Source organism: Neophocaena asiaeorientalis, unplaced genomic scaffold, assembly GCF_003031525.2.
Source record: "Neophocaena asiaeorientalis asiaeorientalis breed wild unplaced genomic scaffold, Neophocaena_asiaeorientalis_V1.1 scaffold554, whole genome shotgun sequence".
In the NCBI taxonomy this organism is placed as follows: domain Eukaryota; kingdom Metazoa; phylum Chordata; class Mammalia; order Artiodactyla; family Phocoenidae; genus Neophocaena; species Neophocaena asiaeorientalis.
In genome coordinates this window covers 159,182-175,493 of record NW_020174789.1, presented here as the reverse complement: position 1 = coordinate 175,493, position 16,312 = coordinate 159,182, and the positions used below count along the sequence as shown (strand labels likewise).

The window sequence follows — 16,312 nt, the reverse complement described above, 5'->3', positions numbered from 1 at the left end:
AAAACTGCATCAGACACGGAGGCTCAGGACATAAGCCTTGTGTCCTGATTTGATGTCTTGAAAGGCCTCTTACCTGTGGTTCAGCCTCACGGAGACCCTCAAATGTTCATAAGATCTTCTTCACTGGGCTCCCAGGGGTCAAGGGCCTTCTCCAAGGTGAGGCCAGAGCCCTGTGGGTGCTGGGAGTCTGGGCGTACTCTGCTCCTGGAGGGCTTGGACTTCTCATCAAGGAAGGTCTCTTAATGTCAAAGTCATGGACTGACCTTGGGATGATGGTCCTATTTTTAGTATACCTTGGTTTAGAAAATACCTAATAGTAAAAAACATCTCTGAGGTTAGTACTACTTCAAAATGAGTTCATACTTTGTTCATCACAATAGCGTCTATTCACTTGAAAGACAGTTGTACGTCTCCACGTGAAGCTTGATATTTATTCAGGTCACGTGTAATGCTCACTAGGCAGATGAATTTGATGACCCATTGCAGTCATTGGCTGGCTTCCCCCAAGCACTGGTTGCCCATAAATTTGGAACCACTGGTTTTAGAAGCACTGGCCTGTAAATCAGCCACCCAAAGGGGCTAAACCCTAATAGTCAATTTCCTGGCTAGGAGGAAATGAACCAGTATAAACCTATACTATTGTATTTTAAAATATTCTTTGTTGCTTTTTTCAATTACAGAAGTAATTCAAGCTCATTGTATAAACCAAAAACATTACAGAAATGTAATAATGTGAAGTTTGGTATGCAGATCTCAATATTTTTGTGTGTAAATAGCATATTAAGATTTTTATAGAAATAGGATGTTTCTGTACATAATGTTCTCTAAGTGTGTTTTTTTTTTAATTGGTGACTTATTTTAGGGAAGCAGCAAGAGACAGTGGGAAGAACATTGTGTCTGCTTTAGGGTTTGAGTCCTGGCTCTGTATTACACTATTGATAGTTGGATGACTAGTAATACAGTAATGTATCAGTTGGGTGATCCCAGGTAAGTCACAGATCTTTCTAAACCTCAGTTTCTTGGTATCTAAAATGGGGACCAATATAGGGTCGGATACTTGCCTTCCTTTTTCACAAGGTTATTGTAAGGATCCAATGAGATGGTATATAGAAAAGAACTCATTGTAAACCGTAATGTATTACATAACTATAAAGGATCATTATTATTGAAACTTATGATTTTAGCCTTCTTTCCTTTTTAAATGCTTTGATCCACATTAGTGAATACTTAATCCAGTGGTAATTTACTCAGTGGTTTCCTTGGAGACAGATGGTAACTAAGCCAGCTCTCCTCTCCTTTTTTCCAGGTCACTCCCGGAAGCAAGGCTGCTACAGCTAATTTATGTGTTGGAGATGTAATCACAGCCATCGATGGGGAAAATACCAGCAATATGACACACTTGGAAGCTCAGAACAAAATCAAGGGCTGCACAGACAACATGACTCTCACAGTAACCAGGTGAGGCCCGTGGAAACACTCGCTCATTTCTGGTTGACTGGAAGCTGCTTGTGGACAGGGACCACTTCACCTATTTCAGGATCCCCTACCCACCCAGCTCAGTGCCTTGTATGGTGTAGGCAGGCAGAGGTCTGTGGAACTGAAATTTCAGGTTGCTCATTTTCCTCTCTAATTTTCACAGTGCTCTTCATAGTATGGGCATCTTTCTCTAAGATATTTGCATTTTCATTTGACCTAACACAACTAACCAAAATTTTGAGGTAGTGAAATCAGTATAATGAAATGAAAACCATCTTGTACACTTCAGAGCCCTACCCCCATGGGAGGTGCACTATTACTATCCCCTCAAAAGCACATTTATCCCTCATTCTTGTCTCCATTTCTATCTCAGTCCACATCTTCTCCTTCAAGACATTCATTCATTACAGATTAATTGATTTTTTTGATCCATTTACCAACACATTGAATAGCTCCATCTTGTATATATCTGGCCTTGTGCTGGGCACTCTGAAAATAAAAAGTACAAATATTCTTTACCCATAAGAGTGAAAAAATGCTACACTAATGAAAACTGAGACAAGACCTAGAGAGTTGCTGTGTGAATGGTATAAGGAAATCCTTTCCAAGCTCAGAAAAGGAGGCATCACTTTTGTTTGGTCCAGACACACTTCACGAACAAGTTGGTTATCTGGTCTGGATCGGGAACACTGGATGAGATAGAGGAGCTTGTTCCGTCCTGAGCAGAGGTGGGGCGGCATCAGGCATGCCCAGGAGCATGGAGGAGGCCGGTGTGGCTGGGTCAGCGGTCCAGAGCGCAGTGGGGGAGGATGAGGCTGGAAGAATGACAGCAGCTTGGGAAATCCCTCAGGGCTGAGCGCACACAGCCATCAGACATGATGTCATGAGGTTGGTGCTTCCGAAAATCACACTGATAGCAAAATGGAGGGGAAGGCGCGGGCAGAGTGCTAGTTCAGAGGCTAGCAGTCGGGCAAGAGGGGACACTTTCCCACTCCGTTTTTAGTATATTTACTTAGCATGCATGAAACAACAGCTTTTTCAATCTGTTGCAGATCTGAACAGAAAATCTGGTCTCCTCTGGTGACAGAGGAAGGGAAACGTCACCCATACAAGATGAATTTAGCCTCTGAACCCCAAGTAAGTACTTGCCCACCATGGCCCTTGCTCTCAGCACCCAGAGGCCTTTCTGCTTTTGACACCGCTAGGCACACTCCCGTTTTTCCTGCCCTGGAGGCAGGGCATAGGACTCAGGGGGAGGGCCCTCCGCTGACACTGCTGGGACCTGGCTCTTGTTTGGTTCTTCCCGTAAGGGAACTGTGGGAGGAAGGGGCTGGAAAACCCCAGGGCAGTGACGCCAGGGCCTTGGCTGGACACAGCGGGTAGGAAGGGGATACGGGAAGCGGGTGGAAGCTTTCCTGTGCAGAACAGGGTGGCAGAACCACGGCAAAACTGGGGTGCTGACTCAGCTCATTATGGATTGCAGATGCAAACGAATCATGCCAGGGACAAAAAGAAGGCCTAGAGCCTAGAGGAACTACAAGGAAATTGAGTAGTAAACCCAGACATACCCCGCCCCACCCCGGGTCCCGGGACCCACTGCCTGGTTTCCAAGAGCCTTAGGATGGGAATCTCTAGTTTTCTTACAGTGAGATCTTAAAATTACTAAAATAAAGTGGTAGTTCATATTGGAAAATGTGATAGGGAGTCAATGCACAATTTGTTGGCCAAATAGAATTTCCTGGATGGGAGACTGTCCTGAGATCCCATATTTGTACATAATAGATTATAAGCGATTGTATTTCTTCTTTAACTACATCTCCTAAATTATCTACAGTGAATGGGTAGTCTTTAGAAACAAGGGGAGAAACGTAGAGAAGAATGTTTAGAACATCTTTGTAAAATTCCTCACTCCTGATATGCTACTTTTCACAAAGTGTGTCTCTCGGATAAATTAATGAGTTGTTAGTGGTATGTTAGTAGGTAAGTCAATAATGGCTTTTGAAAACTCCCTTTAGACTGGTTTGTGATTGTTATACATTTAGCCCCAATTGAAGATTTGAACTTTAATTTTTTTTTTCTAAATTCGGGACACTGTTTCATTTTTATGGTGTATTGAGGTATAATCAAAAGATAACATATAGCTAGTTACCTTTTATACCTAAAACAGAAACTTGTATGAAATTGAACTCACTGGGTACATTAGTGTGGGTAAATTGAGTGGTTGTATGTGAATGGTTATTTTCTCAAATGTCTTCCATTAAACTGTCAGAAATGCAGTCACAGAAAATTTTTCCCATTAATAAAAATAATATTTAGTCCTAAGAGTCACTTTAAGGATCATTTTGCATCTGGCATTTCAAAACTGACATGACCATATTATTCTGTACAGCCCCTCTAAGGAAAGTTCATGAAATGGCATTCAGTCTATAAACTGGCAGTTGTACAAACTAATTTACAACATGCCACAGTCAATTCCAATTTCCTAGGGAGTTCTCAGCCACTTCATTAGATTTACTATAAATGTTGTTTTAATGTGTTAAGTCCTTATATGTTTTATAATATGTAAGGAATGATTTTGTCTTAATGTGGTCTATCTAAAATCCTAGTTTCCACTTCAGTAAGGCAATGCTTACATTTTAGTTATACTTTTTATATGTACTGTACTTGAATTTTCATCTTAAACATATAATCTGAGTACCTATATTAATCTTTTGAAGGTAGTTTTCTTCAGATTAAAAAAAAAATCTCCAACACTTTAACATCTAACTTGACTATACATTTCTTTTGATTCCAGTAATTCTTTGTTCATATGAAAAACTTCCCACCTCTCATTTTTCCAGAATCTTCCACTTCCAGTCATTCTAAAACAGAGGAATGAGTAAGAGCAGAGTTCATCTATAACTAAAGGATTTGTTCATTCATGTAAGGCTAGCCCACACCCCAGCTTATCTGAGGTCAGTGTAGTTACACACCTAGTTTGTATTTCCTCATTATTGAGTTTCCTTGGAGACATAAATACAAAGCCCAAACAATGACATCATCCCTTCCAAAAGGCAGGCCCTGAATTAACCGCCTGACTTCTGGAAAGACCAGTATTCACATGGGGTTAGAGATACTCCTTTTATATACAAAACAGATACATTCTTAGGAGATTCTCTATAAAGTAAAAAATCAGAATTTCCAACCTGCATTTTCTACTGACTTCCATTCTAAGTGAAAATGTGTTTCTATGGAAGGAGAAGGGAATGACACTGTGACTGTCTGCTGTGTGCTGGGCACGGTGCAATGGCTAAGAAAGAAGTATAACTTGCCCAAAGCCGAGCAGGAAGCAACAGGGAAGAAACTGAGCCAAGACAGAAATATGAGGGCTCTTCCCTGGTGCTCAGCATCCTAAGATGCCCCTAAGGAATTGCTGTGGGGAAGGAGAGAGGAGGAAAGAACTGCAGTCCTGGCTGCCGCTGTCCACCTGCCCCACAGAGCTGCAGGGTAGCCACTGACGGGGGCCAGAGTCCCAGGCCACCCTTCGGGAAGTCCGCTGCCGTTAATGACCCCTTCTTATTCCTTGGGGTAGTTGTGCCGAGGAACGTACTTAACCATTCTTTGATTACTGCTGAAGTTATTTTCTTAACTAATTATACTTCCCCTTTGGTGAACAAGCTGTGTGTACTGAGCTTTTTTCCAACGTGGATAAAGTCAGCTCAATGTAATGTATACAGTAAAACCGCACTGATTCCGACTTGTTGAAGAGGGAGACTGTCTGAATCACCATAAACACATTTTCATGTTGTCTTTTAAGTCAGTACACAGTGAATTAAGCTGGTGGTTTTCATCATCCTTTTCTAAGAAAGTGTGAAAGACTTGAAGGTTTAGTGAAGAAAGAGAGAAAAAAAAAAAAGGAAGGGCAGTCGTTCTGGGCCTGGGTGTTAACAGGAGTACAGGATTCAGGAGGATTTCTGGGAGACCCAGAACATAGGACGCACATCGAGTTTACTAGGCTGCACAGAGTACGCTCTCACCTGCGAGCAGAGCCTGAACCAGAACACCCATGCGGAAAGCATCTTGCTAACTGAGTCATCAGAAAAGCCGTGATCTTTTTCAAGAGGCGAATGTTAGTTTAAAAAGTTTTCGGGGGTGTTCTTAAAGTAGCTCCTAGGTGTTGCAGCTGTAGTGATTATCCACCAAGTCCTGGCAGTCCAGTGTGGAGGGGGAGGGCGCTTCCTCAAATTACAGAAAGAGGGGAATGAGCACAGGAGGAACTCAAAGTCCTTTCCTGCAGCTCCCCCTGGGCACCGCTCTGTAGCAGGTATCCCCCAGCCTTCCATCTGATCAGCCTTGGCCTTCTCCCACACAAAACACCAGATCAGTCATTCCCCGTTAGCCCCTTCTGCCAGCGCCCTGAGGCTTCTCTGCCTAGTCAGCAGCTGCTTCACCACTGGTGACACAACCCTCTTATCTTGCTTCTCTAAACTGCTCCTTCCTGGGGAATTCATCTCCACCTTTTATCATCTCCTGCTCCGCACCGAAGTCATGCCAGTTCCTCTCTTCCTGGTACTTAATCCCTCTGGAAATTGCCCTGAAAAGGGTGTTTCAGCTCTGACTTGGATCCTGACAGCCCAGGGCATCAGGGGGTGTCCTGCCCAGGGGTACCCAGCAGGAGATCAGGCTCTGCTGGGCCTCAGGGAAGAACCAGGAGGCAGAGCTGACGGATGAAACTGCACACGTGCCTGGCTCGTGCAACGTCCTGGGTCTTGCCCCGTGTCAGGTGGGTTTGTCAGAGCCCCTCAGCTAGTTTGGCATTGAGCCAGGGCTATCATAGCTCATTGGAACACCTCTCTCTCCCTGGCACTCAGCCTGTACCGTCCATCGAGGGGTGCATATTGGACACCCCCCTGATTTCTCCTCTGATCTCTGCCCGCAGGAGGTCCTACACATAGGAAGCGCCCACAACCGGAGTGCCATGCCCTTTACCGCCTCACCTGCCTCCAGCCCTGCCCCCAGGGTCATCACAAACCAGTACAACAACCCAGCTGGCCTCTACTCCTCTGAAAACATCTCCAACTTCAACAACGCCTTGGAGTCAAAGACGGCAGCCAGCGGGCAGGAGATGAATGGCAGAGCGTAAGTAGGCCCGTGCAGTCCGCTCTGGGCCAGTCCTGGAAGAGGCTTTTCACACCAGGACAGGCTCGTGCAGGCAGCGGGGAGAAGGTTCAGCCACTAGCCCTGGGAGAAAAATGCCTACTCTAGCACAGTCCTTTCTGTGTTCATTTTCCTCATCTCTAAAAAAGGGGGTAATACCACCTGCCTTGTGGGGCTGTTGTAAAATAAGAAGTAACCTGTAAAATGCCAGTACCGTGTCTGACACACCAACTGAGTATTCACCGAGACCTATGTTATTATTATCCTGGTTTCCGTGGTCATCGTCTTCTTCTAAGTGACCATTTTCCTTCCTTGACAACTCTGCTGCTTCCCAAGAAACTCTTCAGTTTTTACAGTTTGGGCTTTCTGCTTACGATCGATCACCATTTGGTCTGAGCAAGGGAAGAGTACCTGAATGCAGTTTTCGGTGAAGCAGTGTTTGCCTTTTTCCCTCAGGTGGCCCAGTAGAGATAACAGAAAGAAGTCCATGAGGATATAAATGTGTGTCTGTTAGAACAGGTTCAGATCTGGGGCAGAGGCAGAGGTGGGCTTACCCAGGGGAGAGGAAGGGTTGTAGGTGGCCATGGTGGAGAGGTCTAAGGAAGCATCTTGCTTAGGGCTGGGGAGGCCTGTCGCCTTTGGCCACAGCTGCCTCTAAGTCTTTATCCAAAGGATCCTCTGCATCTTCCCAGCAGAGGGGGCCCAGAGTCGACTCCCTCCCAAACACTTTGAAGATGAATTCAGAAACACTGGGAATCTCACAGCCCATGGTAGAGAACTGGGTTTGACGACAGAGAGTAAGAGATGGGATCAGTTGTCTGTGGTGGAAAACGGGAGGGACTAGGGCACAAGTTACCACCTCACATGCCCAAAGGTGGCAGGGAAGATAAGGACTCAAGGACAGAGCTCTGAGTACAGACAAGGGGGAGCAGAGCGACCCGTGGCGGCTGGACAGTGCATGCCCCGTCCAGAGGGGGAACCACTCCTTGGCTCCAGCCAGACACCACATGCAGGCCTGGGATTCCCATTTCTGATGATTCATTTCATCAAACCAGAAGGCAGAGAGCTTTTCATCTGAAATCCCCTGATTTTTAGATGTTGCTGACAGTCAGACTTGTTGGAATATACCATGTGCTCCAAACTTGTCTGATCTCGGAGGAGCTTTTCCTCTTGGAACCCTCAGTTCTTTTTTTTTAATTGAAGTATAGTTGATTTACAATCTTCTGTTTCAGGTATTTATATGCATAAAGTGATTCGGTTTTTTATATGTGTATATATATATATTTTTTTTCAGATGCTCTTCCATTATAGGTTATTACGAGATACTGAATATAGTTCCCTGTGCTATACAGTAAATCTTGGTTGTTTGTTTATTTTATATATGGTGGTGTGTATCTGTTCTGTACTCTTAATTTATCCCTCCCCCCTTGCCCTTTTGTAACCATAAATTTGTTTTCTATATCTGTGACTTTGTTTTGTAAATAGATTCATTTGTATGATTTTTCAGATTCCACATGTGATATCATATAATATGTCTGACTTACTTCACTTAGTATGATATTATCTAGGTCCATCCATGTTGCTGCAAATGGCACTATTTCATTCTTTTTTATGGCTAATATTCAGGGGTGTGTATGCGTGCGTGCGTGCATGCGTGTGTGTATCACATCTTCTTAAACCAAACGTCTGTTGATGGGCACTTGGGTTGTTTCCATGTCTTGGCTATTGTAAATAGTGCTGCGATGAACACTGGGGTACATGTATCTTTTCAAATTAAGAGTTTTCATCTTTTCTAGATATATGCCCAGGAGTGGGATTGCTGGACCATATGGTAGCTCTATTTTTAGTTTTTTAAGGAACCTCCACTGTTCTCCATAGTGGCCACACTAATTTACATTCCCACCAACAGTGTAGGAGGGTTCTCTTCACACCCTCTGCAGCATTTGTTCTTTGTAGACTTTTTTTTTTAACTTTACTTATTTTTGGCTGCATTGGGTCTGTTTGTTGTTGGGTCTTCGTTGCTGCATGCAGGCTTTCTCTAGTTGCGGCGAGTGGGGTCTACTCTTCGTTGCGGTGCACGGGCTTCTCATTGTGGTGGCTGCTCTTGTTGCAGAGCTTGGGCTCTAGAGCACAGGCTTCAGTAGTTGTGGCGCATGGGCTTAGTTGCTCTGTGGCATGTGGGATCCTCCTGGACCAGGGCTTGAACCCGTGTCCCCTGCATTGGCACCAGGGAAGTCCCTCTTTGTAGACTTTTTGATGATGGCCATTCTAACTGGTGTGAGGTGATGCCTCATTGTAGTTTTGATTTGCATTTCTCTAATAATTAACGATGTTAAGCATCCATTCATGTGCCTGTTGGCCATATGTATGTTGTCTTTGGAGAAATGTCTGTTTAGGTCTTCTGCCCATTTTTTGAGCTGTTTGCGTATTTTGGAAAGTAACCCCTTGTCAGTCGTATTGCTTGCAAATACGTTCTCCCAGTCTGTAGGTTTATCTTTTTGTTTCATTTAGGGTTGGAATCCTCAGTTCTTATACTAGCTCTGAAGCCAGTTTTGCTGTTCAATTTCTTCTCAATTCACCTTTAACAAGACTCTGCCCAGCTGTTAGAGTGATTAAACGGCAAACCCACTGCTGCAGATGTAGGTTAGGACAGGTTAAGGCACAAGAGGTTCCAAACTACTTAAATGTTTGGAAAGAGCTATTGTGGGGAGCCCCTTGATCATACTGTGCACATAGTCCTTCTCCCCGAAAAAGAGGCAGGTGTTTTGGGCACCTGCTGCACACAGGTCCCTGTGCCCATCACTGAGAGGGCCTTGCAATTTCCTTTTAAGCTTCGCAGGGCCTAGCAGGGGAGACTTTCTGCCGTGTGACTTTGGCTTTACAAGATGTTAGAGGTCACCAGCATTTACTGTATAAGCAATAGTAGTAGTAAAGGGGCTACTCATGCGTCTTCGTCCTTCAGTTCTGAGTCCTGCCAGGCCCTACCGGCTTGAGACGATGAGGATGCCCTTCACGGTGACTGGGGGGGCCTACGGGGTAGCTGAGAAAGAGCGCCATGCTGGGCCCCCCTAAGCTTTCCACGGACATACCCCGAAGGGAAGCTTTCTCCCAAGCAGCTCAGTGGGGAGTTGAGTGGTGGAAACACCGAGAGCCGTGATCCCCATTCTTTGCTGCTTTTGTGCTGGGGGAGGCTGAGAACGTGACCCTCTTTTACTGTCCCAGAGTGGAATGTTCCATGATCTGGATTTAATAACCCAGGAAATGACACATCCTTAATTGAAAGGCTGCTATGCATTGGCAGAAATATGTGCCAGGGAGGTATTTTTAGTGTGGCCTTGGCCGTTATTCTTTAATTAATGTCTTCTTTCTTCTCTCCTGCTCCCCGCCTGTTCCCTCCCTCCAGTCTGAAACAATTCAATCTCTACTGTCTGGACACTGCGAGCCTTTCCTGCAGCCCCTCTCCCCTCCTGTGGCAGACTTTCTTGGCTACAGCAGCCTCTGAGTCTTTATCACAAGTCTCCGTCCAGATTTTCTCAGCAGAGGGGTCCCAGCTCCTGCTCTATCCCAAACTCTCTGAGGATGAATCCAGCAACAGTGGGAATACCGGCAACCCCTGGCGGAGGAAATGCCCTGTGCGTGGGTCTCTGCTTACTGGGCTGTTCCTAGAGAGGCCACTTGTGCATATCAGTGAAGGAAGATTCTCGTGCAAACCCAGCAGCTACCAGGTCATGTTGCCGCTCTGTCAGCAGAAGTCACAAGCGCTCACCCGCCACTGTTTAGTCTGTGAAATTCGCTGAGGTTACAGAATTGGCTCACTTCATACTTTGCATCTGAGGTCATCACGGATACCCTGGGGCGCACTCTCAGTTTCTTTGTCGCATGCCCTTCAAAGCAGCCTGGTGTGTGTGTGGCCGTCTGTCTTGTAGGATTTCCCAGGGCCCCATCCCCGTCAGACAGGAACACAGACAGCATTGCCACTGCCAAATTCAACGGGGAAGACAGGCAAGAGGTGCCCGCCATCTGCCTCCTGTTCTCCCAGCACACACGGTTGAGTGGGACGGCCTCTGCGTCAGTTCAGCTTAACAGTCGTTTACTGAGTGCCTACTGTATACCAAGTGGGTGGAGGAAATGTGTCTCTGATCAGCAGAAAGCTTTCACCTGCCCTCTGACCCCCTTCCACTGAGTTTAGGGGCTCTGGTCATTTTCTGGTGATTTGGGGCCTGGATTTCATTATATATGTGATACTGCTTGATACTTTCTTAAAGGTGCAGGCTTTATAGCTAGAGGGGCCTGAGCCTGAATTCCAGCTCTGCCTCTTGCTAGCTGTGGGACCTTGGGCAAACCACGTAACTTCTGAAACTCAGTCTCTTCATCTATAAAGCAGATAATACGAACTACCTCACCACCAGGTTGATTGAGAAATTTCAATGCGATGTGCAAAAACTATCATCCAGCCTGGGGGCTGGCCTCTGGTGGTGCTCGGTAAATGCTACTTGTTACTGATTTCAGCACGCATAAGGAGCTCCATACCCATCACTTCTCAGTACTTGGGGCTCCAGAGGGCGGAAGCACGTAGACAAATGTCATGGAGAAGATTTTGTTGTAACTTAGGGTAAGTTTCTTTCTTTCCCAGCACTGTAGCTTAAGTTCAGCCAACCAGTACAATTGATTACCTTCCTGATGGAGTGGTATTCATGGAATAAGCAGTTGGGCTCCCGTAGCCACCACAATAGTCCCAAGATACTAGCTCTTCCAATTTGTGCTCTCAGGGGATCCCCCCATAAACTCACGAGGCAGATTTCTAAGCAGGTACAGTGGAAATAAAGGGAAGCATTCATTGTTCTTTGTTCAGTTGATACCAGAGGGATTATATTAGCCCTGACTCACTGGAGCTTGGTCAGAAGAAAACCTCCGTCATGAAGGTGGCTGCTTGCCCCTCTAACTAAATTTGCCCACAGCCCACAGAGAACTGGCCTGGGGGTCTGGATGTTCCTCCCTCTTCTCCTGGTGCCCAAAATTACTCCTCCGGTTTCTTATTAGATCCAACATCTAGGCCTTTGAAGATTAAAACTTAGGGAACACTGACCAGGCTCCCCTTCCAAAAATGATTACATAGGGTTTCTCAGAATTGCATATTCGGTGAACACTGGGGTAATAAGGTTGGGGCAGCTCAGACATGAACAGTTTTTCTGAGTCAGCCTACATCCTTTCTCCCCACCTACATAAAAGTCACATACTAAAATCTCCTCTACATCATTTCCAGTTAGTGTCTAGCCTCCATCATTTGGAGAAAATTTGTCTTAAACTTAACTAAACTTTGTAGATTCATATTGGGAACAAAACAGAGAAATCCCCTATAACTTTCACCCAGTTTCCATCAATGGTAACGTCCTGAAAACCATAAGCATGAAATCAAAACTAGAATATTGACATTTATATGGCCAAGATACAGAACATTTCTATCACCATAGAAATTCCTCAGGTTTCCCTTTTATAGCCACATCCACTTCCCTCTCACCCCTGCACCCCACTTTACCCCTGGCAACCCACTAAGCTGCTCTCCATTTCTGCAATTTTATTATTTCAAGAATGTTATTAATGGAATCACACAGTATGTAACTTTCGGAGATTGACTTTTTTTACTCAGAATCATTCACTGGAGATTTATCTGATTTTAGTTAGGTTGTTTTAGGTACCAGTAGTTCCTTTTTTTCTGTTCTAAAGATATATTTTTCTTAATTGTGGTAAAAAACACATAGCTTAAAATATACCACCTGAACCATTTTTCAGTATAAAGTGCAGTAGTGGTAACTACATACATATTCTTGTACAGCAGATCTCTAGAAATTTTTTGTCTTGCAAAACAGAAACTCTCCACCCATTGAACTACTCCACTTTCCCTCCTCCCTCCAGCCCTTGGCAACCACCATACTATTTTCTGTTTCTAAGAGTTGACTACTTTAGACACCTCATAGAAGTGGAATCATGCAGTATTTGTCTTTCTGTGACTGGCTTCTTTCACTTAGCATAATGTCCTCAAGGTTCTGGGACAGGATTTTTTTTTAAAGGCTGAATAATATCCATTATCTGAATATACTACATTTTCTTTATCCATTTATCTGTCAGTGGACATTTAGGTTACTTCCACCTCTCAGCTATTTATTGTAAACAATGCTGCAGTGAACATGAGTATGCAAATATTTCTATGAGAGCCTGATTTTTATTCTTTTGGATATATACCCAGAGGTGGGATTGCTGGATCATACAGTAGTTCTATTTTTAATTTTTTGAGTGCTCTCCATAGTGTTTTCCATAGTGCTGTACCATTTTACATTCTCACCAACAGTGCACAGGGTTTCAGTTTTTCCATCCTCATCAACACTTGTTATTTTCTGGTTTTTTGTTTTGTTTTGGTTTTTGGTAGCATCTATCCTAATGGGTGTAAGGTGATATGTCTCATGGCTTTGATTTGTGTTTCCCTGATGAATAGTGATGTTGACCATCGTTTCACATGGTTGTTGGCCATTGTGTATCTTTTTGGAGAAACGTCAGTTCAAGTCCTTTGCCCATTTAAAAAACCTGGTTATTTGGGGGGTTTTTTGTTGTGGAGTTGTAGGAATTCTTTATATATTCTGGACATTAACTTCTTAACAGATACGTGGTTTGCAAGTATTTTCTCCCATTCTGTAGATTGCCTTTTCGCTGTTGATTGTTTCCTTTGTTATGTAGAAGCTTTTTAGTTTAATGTAGTCCCACTTGATTTTGATCCCTGTGCTTTTGCTGTCATATTCAAGAAATCATTGCCAAGACTAATGCCATGAAGCTTTTCCCTGTTTTCTTCTAGGAGTTTTATGGTCTCAGGTCTTACAATAAGTCTTCAATTCATTTTTAGTTGATTTTTGTATATGGTGAGATAAAGGTCCAATTTCATTCTTTTGTACACAGGTACCCAGCTTTATCAATACCACTTAATGAAGAGAATATCCTTTCTGCATTGTGTATCCTTAGGACCCTCATCAAAGATCATTTGACCTTATATGCCAGGGTTTATTTCTGGGCTGCATATTCTGTTCCTTCAGTCTATATGTCTGTATTTATGCAAGTGCCATACTGTTTTGGTTACTGTAGTTTTGCAGTATGGTCTCCTCTCCATCCCACCCCCCACACCTGTTTGTTTGTTTTGGCCCTGCCATGCCGCTTGTGGGATCTTACTTCCCTGACCAGGGATCAAACCCATGCCCCCTGCATTGGAAGTGTGGAATCTTAACCACTGGACTGCCAGGAAAGTCCCCTCCACTATGTTTTGATGTCAGGAAGTGTGATACCTCTGGTCTTGTTTTTCTTCTTTAATAATTCTTTGGCTATTTGGGGTTCTTTGAGATACCATATGAATATTAGGATTTTTTTTTTCTGTTTCTGCAAAAAATGCTGTTGGGATTTTGATAGGGATTGCATTGAATCTGTACATCACTTTGAGTAGTATTCACATTTTTAGCAATATTAATTCTTCTAATCCATGAAAATGGATATATCTCCATTTATTTTTATCTTCAACTTTTTTTTATTATGTTTCATAGTTTTCAGAACAAGTCTTTTGCCTCCTTGGCTAAGTTTATTCCCAAGTATTGTATTCTTTTGTTGCTATTTTAAATAGGATTGTTTTCTTAATTTTCCTTTTGGATCATTCTTTGTTAGTATATAGAAACACAATTGATTTTTGTGTATCGATTTTGTGTCCTGCAACTTCGCTGAATTCCTTTATTAGTTTTAACAATTCTTTTTTTTGGCCACACCCTGTGGCATGCGGGATCTTAGTTCCTTGACCAGGGATCAAACCTGTGCCCCTGCAGTGGAAGCGTGGCGTCCTAACCACTGGACCACCAGGGAAGTCCTAGTTTTAACAGTTCTTTTCATGTATGGAAGCTTTAGGGTTTTCCACATATAAGATCATGTCATCTGTGAACAAAGATAATTTTACTTCTTGCTTTCCAATTTGGATGACTTTTATTTCCTTTTCTTGCCTAGTTGCTCTGGTCAGGACTTCTAGTACTATGTTGAATGGAAGTGGTGAGAGTGGTCATCCTTGTCTGGTTCCTGATCTTAGAGTAAAAACTTACTTTTTCAATATTATGATGTTAGATGTAAGCTTGTCATACATGGCCTTTATTATGTTGAAGTAATTTTCTTCTATTCCTAGTTTTTTTAGTGTTTTTATCATGAAAGTATATTGAATTTTGTCAAATGCTTTTTCTGCATCAATTGAAATGATGATGTGGTTTTTGTCTTCTAATCTGCATTCTGTTAATATAGTGTATTAATTACATTGACTGATTTTTATATGTTGAGCCATCTTTGCATTTCAGAAGCAAATCCCACTTACTCATAGTGTATAATCATTTTAATGTGCTGTTGAATTCACTTTGCTGAGGATTTTTGCATCAATATTCATCAGGGATATTGGTCTGTAGTTTTCTTTTCCTGTAGTATCTTTGTCTGGTTCTGCTATCAGGGTATTGCTGGCCTCACAGAATGAATTTGTAAGTGTTCCCTCCTCTTCAGTTATTTTGGGAAGACTTTGAGAAGGATTGGTGTTAATTTTTCTTTGAATAGTTGGTAGAATTCTCCAGTGAAGCCATCTGGTCCTGGGCTTTTTAGTTGTTTTATATGTTGCTGTGTGCGGGCTTTCTCTAGTTGTGGTGAGCGGGAGATACTCTTCGTTTCGGTGCATGGGCTTCTCATTGTGGTGGCTTCTCTTGTTGCAGAGCATGGGCGTGGGCTTTAGAGCGCAGGCTCAGTAGTTGTGGCACACGGGCTTAGCTGCTCCGCAGCATGCAGGATCTTCCTGGACCAGGGCTCAAACCCATGTCCCCTGCATTGGCAGGCGGATTCTTAACCACTGCGCCACCAGGGAAGCCCTGTTGGGAGATTTTTGATTACTGATTCAATCATGTTATTTATTATAGGTCTGTTCACATATTTTTTTTTCTTTCATGATTCAGTCTTGGTAGGAATTTATCTATTTCTTCTAGGCTATCCAGTTTGTTGGTATATAATTGTTCATAATAGTCTTTTATGATCTTTTTTATTTCTGTCATAGGCATGGTAGTGTCTCCTCTTTCATTTCTGATTTTTTGTTATTTCAGTCTTCTCTCCTTTTTTTTTTCTTAGTCTAGCTAAGGGTTTGTCAATTTTGTTGATCTTTTCAAAAAACCAGACTCTTAATTTTGTTCCAGTTTTCCTCTTTTCTATTTCATGTCTGCTGTAGTCTTTATTATTTCCTTCCTTCTACTAACGTTATTTAAATTTATTTTATTTTATTATTTGGCTGCATTGGGTCTTCATTGCTGTGCGCGGGCTTTTCTCTAGTTGTGGCGAGTGGGGGCTACTCTTTGTTGTAGTGCATGGGCTTCTCATTGCGGTGACTTTCCCGTGTCCCCTGCATTGGCAGGCAGATTCTTAACCACTGTGCCACCAGGGAAGTCCCCTTCTGCTAATTTTAGTTTGTTCTTCTTTTTCTTGTTCCTTGAGGTGTAAAGTTTGCTTATTTGAGATCTTTCTTCTTTTTAAATTAGGCATTACTGCTACTATGTTTTCTCAGCTTTTGCTATGTCCTGTAAGTTTTTTTTTTTTTTTTTTTCTTTTAGTTTTTTTTTTTTTTTTTTTTTTTTTTTTTTTTTCTCAAAATTTTTTTTATTTTCCT

General features: G+C 43.0%; 1 protein-coding gene across 1 annotated transcript in view; it reads left to right on the top strand.

The window, feature by feature from the left end:
- Positions 1-16,312, top strand: part of PDLIM1 (PDZ and LIM domain 1) — a 45,519-nt gene that overhangs the window by 14,524 nt on the left and 14,683 nt on the right. Inside the window, exons 2-4 of the mRNA XM_024760179.1 lie at positions 1,307-1,458; positions 2,529-2,613; positions 6,395-6,594. Coding sequence (XP_024615947.1) covers positions 1,391-1,458; positions 2,529-2,613; positions 6,395-6,594 — 353 coding nt within the window. The 5' untranslated portion in view covers positions 1,307-1,390. The remainder of the gene's footprint in view (positions 1-1,306; positions 1,459-2,528; positions 2,614-6,394; positions 6,595-16,312) is intronic.